The 10087-nt window shown below is 38.9% G+C and overlaps 1 protein-coding gene across 1 annotated transcript in view; it reads left to right on the top strand.

The window, feature by feature from the left end:
* Positions 1-5848: 5848 nt before the first annotated feature.
* The window catches only part of LOC109900863 (guanylate-binding protein 1), a 34445-nt gene continuing 30206 nt past the window's right edge, over positions 5849-10087 (top strand). The window contains exons 1-2 of the mRNA XM_020496728.2: positions 5849-6000; positions 7779-7996. Of these exons, the coding sequence (XP_020352317.1) occupies positions 7801-7996 (196 nt within the window). The 5' untranslated portion in view covers positions 5849-6000; positions 7779-7800. The remainder of the gene's footprint in view (positions 6001-7778; positions 7997-10087) is intronic.

The following is a 10087-nucleotide window of genomic DNA, read 5'->3' as shown; positions in this document are numbered from 1 at the left end:
TATTTCCTATGATATGTTACGAATTACAATTTGCATTATATGTTACGAAACTGCAAAACGTACAATATGCTATGAATTTGCTAAATGTATGATATGTTAGAAATTATTGCTTGGTGGCAAACGTTAGCTAGCTGGCTAACTTTAGCCAGTCTAGGAGTTAGGGTTAGGAGTTAGGTGTTAGGGTTAAGTTTAGGAGTAAGGTTAAAGGATTAAGGTTAGGGTTAGGGGAAGGGTTAGCTAAAAGGGTTAAGATTAGGGGAAGGGTTAGCTAACATGCTAAGTAGTTTCAAAGTAGCTAAAAAGTAGTATTTTGTTGAAAAGATGCTAATTAGTTGAAATTGTGTGTGATGAGATTTGAACTCGCAACCTTTGGGTTGCTATACATTTATGTTATACACCTACCCATCCACCCTGACCAACCAACCTACTTTCAATTTTGCCTTATGTCACCATCTGTCTGATGTTACCATACCATACCAAGCATAACATATTATATTAATTTGAGTGTACGTATTTACATTTACTATGCTACGTCTAGTCTAAGAGACCAGGCTGCTGAGCCAGAAGGTGGCGTTAGGTGAGTTATTTAAAAAATTAGGTAGACCTACTTCATTCAGAACATAAAATGCATTACAGGCCTCGGGCTGATGTCCCATGCACAGAAAATAGTTTCCGGTAAAAACAGATAGTATTACTATCTGTATAGTATTGCACCATATGTAAAGCAAGGCTAAAAAGGTGCATCTTAAGATCTTTCTTAAAAATGTCTGACGGACCGACCAGGTACATATTTAGGTGCAAGGCCAGGAACTGCTTTAAAAATCATTAAAGCAAATGTAAAATCCATTATAAGATTGAAAGAAGACGGGAGAAAAGTTGCTGTTTCATCAGGTTTGTTCTTCCTTCAAATGATATAGTGTATTGTACCTACCTAACACAGCCGCCATCAACAATACATTAAAATACACATCCATAAAAAGGCATTGATCTGAAAATAGCTGCTGTCACTTCATAAAGGACTTTTAACAACTTCCCCTCCCATTTTAATATGGAACATTATTGAAATAATATAATTAAGTGTATAAACTTAAACATAAATTATTCAAACTATTTGAATTTTAGCAACCAGGAAATAGTGGAGTGATTTCTACATATTGCACCTTTACATTTCAATCACACTGTAAAGCTGAACTTCAGTGATGCGGATTGAATAGAGCCCCACGTCTCATTATGAATGTCTTTTACTTGATCTCTACTTATAGTCATATATTCATTTCATAACATTATCTATTAACGCTCCAGCCACTATTCATCCTAATATGACTGTAACTCTATTTTTCCCAAGCTCAGGGTAATTCTATTAAGCATTTTTCATATCAACGTAGGGAGGAGACTATCTGGGCCAAGTAAGTCTTATCCATTAGCTGTGTCCATTAAATTAAATCTTAGCTGTGAAACATTGTGACTTTAAAAAGTGTAGCGGTGCATCAGATTACATCATTTATTACCATTTATATGTCTTTCTATTCATTTGCTTTTTTACATGACAACTAGTCATTGTCTAAACAAAGACCTTCAGGAACAATGTGATGGTAAGTAGCATAGGCTTACAAAAAGCACCTGCTCATCTGATGGAACACAAACGTTGTAAATAGTCGTAATAATATGCACTGTAATATTTACTCCTATTCTGTGAATGATGGAGATGGAGCGCAAATATTTACCTGTCCAACTCATGTTATCCATATATTGTTTGAGTCCCATTCATGGGTTATGAAATGGAAAAAAATCCCTTTCAATCTGCCCCTAACCCCTCCACCGCCCCCCCCCCCCCCCCCCCCCCCCCCCCCTTCCAATCAGGTCACAAGTTAACAAAATGGATCAAACTTTGTCAAACACTGTCATGGCAAAGATAATTCCGTTTCATGGACCTATCACCTAGCAACTCATCCAGGTAAATAAGAGATATCTGTTTCAGAATCCACAAAAGAGGAGATGCAGCTTTTGTCTCATTGAACCATGGGCTGGTGGGCATGAATCTGTGCGTTAGAGCATTAGAGTACTAAAAAGGCCAATGATGCAAGAGGTTATTAAACTGAATGCCAAATGGTTCCATAATCAAAACAGAGTGTGCTCTTGACTAATCAAATGACCTAAGATTCAGTGGGACAGAATACCTAAATACAGATAGTGACCCAACTTTTTATTAAAACATTTTTACCAAGGAAATACATAAGATTTAAACTCATAATGAGTTTAGAGTCTGTGTAGTGGGCAGTAATATTTGACATGTGTATATACAGTATATACGATATTATATATACCTCTAATGTGACTCGTAATAAGACTAAGCAGTTAGCCTATTAAAATGTTTATCTGACTCCATAAAGATAATTAAAATATACACGCAAGCATTAGACAATGAGTTGACATAGACTAGCAAGAATTTCTCTGGGAATGGTCTATATCAAAGGCCGATATTTAATTAATGTACAATGAATGGATACACATACAATGCATAAAGCTTCAGTTACAAGCATTAACAAGCATTACAAGGCATTATTTCAAGTATATAGATTTAATTTACAGGACAACGCATGAACAAAGAGATGCGTACTAGGCCAGAGGCCTAGAAGCCTACGAAATTATAATTGATCATACAACCTTCCTCCATGGACTGGATACAGGATAAGAGAGATAACAAAGGCATTTCATTCCTTTTATAACAAATGAAGGTATAACCTTTCAACCCAAAACCAACCACCATTGACCAATCAAACAATACCAAGTTTACAGTAACCTTAACACTCCCAGACCCAATCTCGACGTGATGTCGCAGCATTGAAATAGAGTGGAGGCTGCTGAGGGGAAGACGGCTCATAATAATGGCAGAAACGGAGTAAATGGAATGGCATCAAACACATGGAAACTATGTGTTTGATGTATTTGATACCATTCCACCAATTCCGCTCCAGCCATCACTACGAGCCCATTCTCCCCAATTAAGGTGCCACCAACCTCGTGTGATTGAAATGCTTGTGTGGGGAATGAGACCGAAGTAAATAAGACAATTCCTGAGAGGACCATAAAACCTTTTTGCATATAGTAATTCAGACTTCACACTGTACAGACACAAGTAACCACAGAGATCAAATCAAATTTTATTGGTCACATACACGTGTTTAGCAGATGTTATTGCGGGTGTAGCGAAATGCTTGTGTTTCTAGCTCCAACATTTCAGTAATATCAAACAAGTAATATTTATCAATTTCACAACATATGCCCAATACACACAAAGCCAAGTAGAGGAATGGTATTAAGAATATATAGATACATGTACGAGCAATGTCAGAGTGGCAGGTCATACATCCATTTAGATAGCATCAGAGTTATCCTCAGTGAACTAGTTTCAGATAGATACCAGACATGAATAATATAGTATTAGTCTATCACTCATTCTTTACTCAGTCTTCTGGATACTATAGCAGAGATACATTTTAGCCCATCAGAGGGGGATGAGCTGACTGGTCCTTTGGCATTGTCCTTTGTTCCTGGACCGTTTCCCATGCAACTCCAGGTGTCAGAGAGCACATACATTAAATCTGTCTGTCTGTCCCTCCTTTTTATTCCCTTTGCTTTTTACCTACCCCATCTCTCTTCTTCCTATTCTCTCTCTCACCACTCTCTGGCTAAGACTAGAGGCCTACTTAATTCAGATGCCTCTTTATGGTGCCCATAAATCAACAATAGGGCCATCGCCTGATACTGCTCTGCTGGACCCTATTCATTCATCACAACCTTTCCCCAGATTATGCAGTTAGTGCAGGGGTGTAATAAACACTATTGAACCAAGGCCACCATCAGCAAACAGTCACTCTCACTTTATTTTGTGGATATGTTTGGATTTAACCGATTCATTTTATTGTGTAGGTGACTTTATGGGTGGTGCTACTTTACCAGACTACTGAACATGACCTGGATTGGATGGCTCATGTGTTTAATGGAACATGTGACACAGTGGTACAAGCCACTCTCATGAAATTTCCATTTTAATCACTTTCATCTTGTCTGATCCTGTCAAAATGCATACCCTCACACGTTCTCAACAAGCTCCCTTCAGACGAAGGGTACTTGTATTCTCCTGAAGGTGTTTACAGAGCACTAACAATCAGGACAAGACACCTAAAAATCATAGCAGTGCAAACCCGGAACTTTTCATAACCCATGCCCCATATATCTTTGTACTCTCTCTCCCTCATGTACTAGCACTTTACAGACCACTAGATGCACCATGAAGTGTAATCAAAATGATACACTTTATTTGTATATCCTGTATCTATATAGTGTAGGCTACTTATATGTCCTTGTTTTTACTGTCTGACGTTGGTTGGCCTGTCTGTAACATTGTTGAATATCATAGCAGAATAAAATAGTTGCCTGCTTTATCAGTCCATTATTGGCTACAATGACAATGGAATCTAGTCCATTGAGATATATAATAACTAGTCAATTCTATTTTCATTTTCAGTTTATTCCAACAAAATTCACAGACCATGGGCTAGATTCAATCTGTAGCCCGGAAGATCCACGTTATATCGCGATTGAAATGTATAGGTAACTTCACATTTTTTGGTTACTACATGATTCCGTATGTGTTATTTCATAGTTTTGATGTAGAAAATAGTAAAAAATAAAGAAAAACCATTGAATGAGTAGGTGTTCTAAAACTTTTGACTGGTAGTGTAGATAAACGTTTTTTCTGTTATCGAATCAACATTATATCAGCCTTTTTCAATGCAACAAACCAAAACAAATCTAACTTTGCCAGATTGAGTCTGCAATTTTGTTGCAGGCAGAGCCAGAGTGCAACGTAGTAGAATCATATTGCGGGGGACGAGTGGATGTTCAATAACTTCAATCACTAGTAGGTAATACACATGATTGAGGAATACTACCGTGTGTAGTATTGTATGCTACAGTTTTCTACAGTGAGTACTACACATGATAGAGGGATACTACAGGGTGTAGTATTCTACAGTATATTGCAAAATTATATTGTAAGTACTACACATGATCAAGGGATTATACATTGTTTAGTATAATATTCTACAGTATACTACAGTTTACTACAGTATACTGCAAAATTCTATAGTAAGTAGTAGACATGTTTAAAGGATACTACAGTGTGTAGTATCGTATGCTACATTTTACTACAGAATTATACAGTAAGTACTACACATGACCGAAGGATACTACAGTGTGTGGTATAGTATTCTACAGTATACTCCGCAATTCTATAGTAAGTACTACACATGATCAAGGGAGACTAAAGTGTATAGTATTGTGTTCTACAGTATACTACAGTTCACTAAAGAATTCTATAGTAAGTACTGTAATATTCTGTAGTAAACTGTAGTACTTTTTATGTGGGGTGGCCTGATCAATATAAGTGGGACCATTTGAAATCGCAAAACTTGTGCAGCACACCGTACACAATCACCCTCTGGGCCACCATAATCACAACGTTGTTCAGTACAGTACCTGGATTATTTTTCACAAACACAAAATACAATTAATTCAACCAAATTACAGTAAAGGCTTCTCCTTCACATGAACAGAAAGCTACTTGCACAGTATAAGCTAAGGGTTTTTCCACAGGTAGAGATAAACACTGCAAATCAGTGCTTAAATGAAAACATCTGATATTTTATGATGTGCTATGCTTCCTGGTTGGACTTTATATTGTAAAACTGAAAGAGAAACTGTAGCAACCACAATGCAATAACAAGATGCATCTTCTTCTGGAACATATTGATTAAGGGGTGGTTTCCTGAACAGATGTCAGTCCATTACTGTGGGCCAGGAAACCACCCCATGTGCTTTCTTGGAAACGTGAGAGTTTCAGTTTCAATATTTCAAGCTTTGTATTGTAGCCAACAGCTCACTAGAACTCTGAACAACAAGCATACTGCACAGCTGAAGCTAAGCTCTGGTCTACAGGTAAGATCTTCTTCACTTCATTTATTTGTAATTATTTATTTGAAAAATATTAGATCCTAGATATGACCTCATGTTAGGTCATGTACAATGCATCAGTGACAATATGTACTGTGCAGTGATTTTATTTATTATTGCAACATTGTCATTTCTTCATCTCTGCTCCGGGTCTAACTTCAGGAGGACATTTTGTGTGAGCATAAATTTGTCCAGAGTTATCAAAAATAACCATCATATTTCAAATAAATGGGGAGGCATATTATAATATTGCAAGTTCCAAATACTTCAACTCAGAATTGTATTTACAGGGCCTTCAGAAAGTATTCACACACCTTGACTTTTTCCACATTTTGTTGTGTTACAAAGTGGGATTAAAATTGCATTTAATTGTAGTTTTTGGTCAACGATCTACACAAAATACTCTGTAATGTCAATATGAGAAAAAAATGTTTTTAAAGCAAAATGCTAATATAGTATATTTATAAGAGAAGTATTCAACCCGAGTCAATCAATATATGTTAGAATCACATTTGGCAGTCATTACAGCTGTGAGTTCTTCTGGGTAGGTTTCTAAGAGCTTTTCTTAACTGACTTGCCTAGTTAAATAAAGATTAAATAAATCATCTTTAAAAAAAGACCACCATTTTCAGGTCTTGCCATAGATTTTCATGCAGATTAAAGTCAGACCTGTAACTTGGCCACTCAGGAACATTCACTATCTTCTTGGTAAGCAACTCCAGTGTAGATTTGGCCTTGTTTTTTTAGGTTATTATCCTGCTGAAAGGTGAATTCATCTCCCAGTGTCTGGTGCAAGGCACACAGAATCAGGTTTTCCTCTAGGATTTTGCCTGTGCTTAGCTCCATTCCATGTATTTTTTATCCTGAAAAAACTCCCCAGTCCTTAACCATTACAAGCATACCCATAAAATGATGCAACCTCCACAATGCTTAAAATAATGGAGAGTGGTACTCAGTAATGTGTTGTATTGGATTTGCCCCAACATAAAACTTTGTATTCAGGACAAAAAGTTATTTGCTTTGCCACATTTCCTGTAGTATTACTTTAGTGCCTTGTTGCAAAGAGTGTGCATGTTTTGGAATATGTTTTATTCCGTACAGGCCAAAATGTAATGAATAACTTCACCATTCTCAAAGGGATATTCAATATCTGCTTTTTTTAAAACTCATCTATCAATATGTTTCCTTCTTTGCAAGGCATTGGAAAACCTCCCTGGTATTTGTGGTTGAAGCTGTATTTGAAATTCACTGCTTGACTGACATAGTAATTAATCATAGTCATAGTCAAAAATCATGTTAAACACTATTATTGCACACAGAGGGTTGTCCATGCAACTTACTATGTGACATGTTAAGCAAGGTTTTACCCCTTAACTTATTTAGGCTTGCCATACCAAAGGGGTTAAATACTTATTGACTTAAACTTTTTATTTTTAGTTAAGAAAAAAATAAACATCATTCCACTTTGACATTATGGGGTATTGTTGATTCCTATGGGGTATTATTCAATCTCAATTTAATCAAATGTAAATTCAGGCAGTAACACAACAAAATGTGGAAAAAGTCAAGGGGTGTGGAAAAAGTCAAGGGGTGTGAATACTTTCAGAAGGCACTGTACCAGTATGATAAGGCAATACCAGCATACTAAATCACACATCCTGTATTACTGCACCGGGAGAATGTTTTATTTGTCTGATCCCCAAACAAAATAAAGACCGTTTATTTGTTGTGTTTATATTGTTATTTGTTTGTGTCTTTGCCAGTGTGTTTCTATAGGACAAAGTAATGGCAGGCCAAACGGTGTCCATGAAGGGGCCAGTGTGTCTAATTGAGAACGACAGTGACGGGAAACTGTGTGTGGTCCGCAGCGCACTGGAAACCCTGAGCCAGATTGAGCAGCATGTGGTAGTGGTGGCAGTGGTCGGCCTGTACCGCACCGGCAAGTCATACCTCATGAACAAACTGGCTGGGACGAACAAAGGTAGGCACATTAATTATTACCTTAATTTATTACCTAATACAATATATTATTCTACGCTGGTAGTAGGCCTGGTTAGTGATTATTAGGGTCTGACAGTCTACAGTATATAGCACATTTCCTTAGATGCCTCAGAATGTACTGTAGAGGCTCTGCTTGCCAGTTCTTACGCACAGGAATTTGAAACTCTACAGCTGCTCCATCAGGATCGACATATGTTTTCTAAAATCAACATTGATTTTGTTTTGCCGACAACACTCTCAAATCCGACCCCATAATAAGGCTGTAAGACATTTAGGGGTATTAGGTTCCCCAAATACAACACATACAGTAGCTACTGATATTCTCTAGGTTTTCCATGCATTATATGATTTTGTGAGATTTCCGCAGCAAATGGAATACTTGCACACAAATACTTGCACACTTCTCTGAATTCACCCCAGTAGTTTGCACTTACACGGAATACAAAACGGCTGCGCGCGTGCGCCATCGTGCATAAACTTGTTTTGTCCCCACAAATCAAATCAATTCAAATGTATTTACATAGCCCTTCGTACATCAGCTGATATCTCAAAGTGCTGTACAGAAACCCAGCCTAAAACCCCCAACAGCAAGCAATGCAGGTGTTGAAGCACGTTGGCTAGGAAAAACTCCCTAGAAATGCCAAAACCTAGGAAGAAACCTAGAGAGGAACCAGGCTATGAGGGGTGGCCAGTCCTCTTCTGGCTGTGCCGGGTGGAGATTATAACAGAACATGGGCAAGATGTTCAAATGTTTATAAATGACCAGCATGGTCAAATAATAGGTCTGGGACAGGTAGCACGTCCGGTGAACAGGTCAGGATTCCATAGCCGCAGACAGAACAGTTTAAACTGGAGCAGCAGCACGGCCAGGTGGACTGGGGACCTGAGGCATGGTCCTAGGGCTCAGGTCCTCCGAGAGAAAGAAAGAGAGAAAGAGAGAATTAGAGAGCAGGAGAAGTACTCCAGATATAACAAACTGACCCTAGCCCCCCGACACATAAACTACTGCAGCATAAATACTGGAGGCTGAAACAGGAGGGGTCAGGAGACACTGTGGCCCCATCCGATGATACCCCCGGACAGGGCAAAACAGGAAGGATATAACCCCACCCACTAGAGGGAGCCCCCACACCACAAGAGGGATATCTTCAACCACCAACTTACCATCCTGAGACAAGGCCGAGTAGAGCCCACAAAGATCTCCGCCACGGCACAACCCAAGGGGGGGGTGCCGACCCAGACAGTAAGATCACATCAGTGACTCAACCCACTCAAGTGACGCACCGCTCCTAGGGACGGCATGAAAGAGCACCAGTAAGCCAGTGACTCAGCCCCTGTAATAGAGTTAGAGGCAGAGAATCCCAGTGGAAAGAGGGGAACCGGCCAGGCAGAGACAGCAAGGGCGGTTCGTTGCTCCAGAGCCTTTCCATTCACCTTCACACTCTTTGGCCAGACTACACTCAATCATATGACCCACTGAAGAGATGAGTCTTCAGTAAAGACTTAAAGGTTGGGACCTAGTTTGCGTCTCTCACATGGGTAGGCAGACCATTCTATAAAAATTGAGCTCTATAGGAGAAAGCCCTGCCTCCAGCTGTTTGCTTAGAAATAGTAGGGACAATTAGGAGGCCTGCGTCTTGTGACCGTAGCGTACGTGTAGGTATGCACGGCAAGACCAAATCAGAGAGATAGGTAGGAGCAAGCCCATGTAATGCTTTGTAGGTTAACAGTAAAACATTGAAATCAGCCCTTGCCTTGACAGGAAGCCAGTGTCGGGAGGCTAGCACTGGAGTAATATTATAAATTTTTTTGGTCAGGATTCTAGCAGCCGTATTTAGCACTAACTGAAGTTTATTTAGTGCTTTATCCGGGTAGCCGGAAAGTAGAGCATTGCAGTAGTCTAACCTAGAAGTAACAAAAGCATGGATACATTTTTCTGCATCATTTTTGGACAGAAAGATTCAGATTTTTGCAATGTTACGTAGATGGAAAAAAGCTGTCATTGAAATGGTCTTGATATGTTCTTCAAAAGAGAGATCAGGGTCCAGAGTAACGCCGAGGTCCTTCACAG

The sequence above is a fragment of the Oncorhynchus kisutch genome, linkage group LG12 (genome assembly GCF_002021735.2).
Source record: "Oncorhynchus kisutch isolate 150728-3 linkage group LG12, Okis_V2, whole genome shotgun sequence".
Taxonomy (NCBI): domain Eukaryota; kingdom Metazoa; phylum Chordata; class Actinopteri; order Salmoniformes; family Salmonidae; genus Oncorhynchus; species Oncorhynchus kisutch.
Note: the sequence above shows the minus strand (reverse complement) of the source record. Positions and strands in the feature narration are given on the sequence as shown.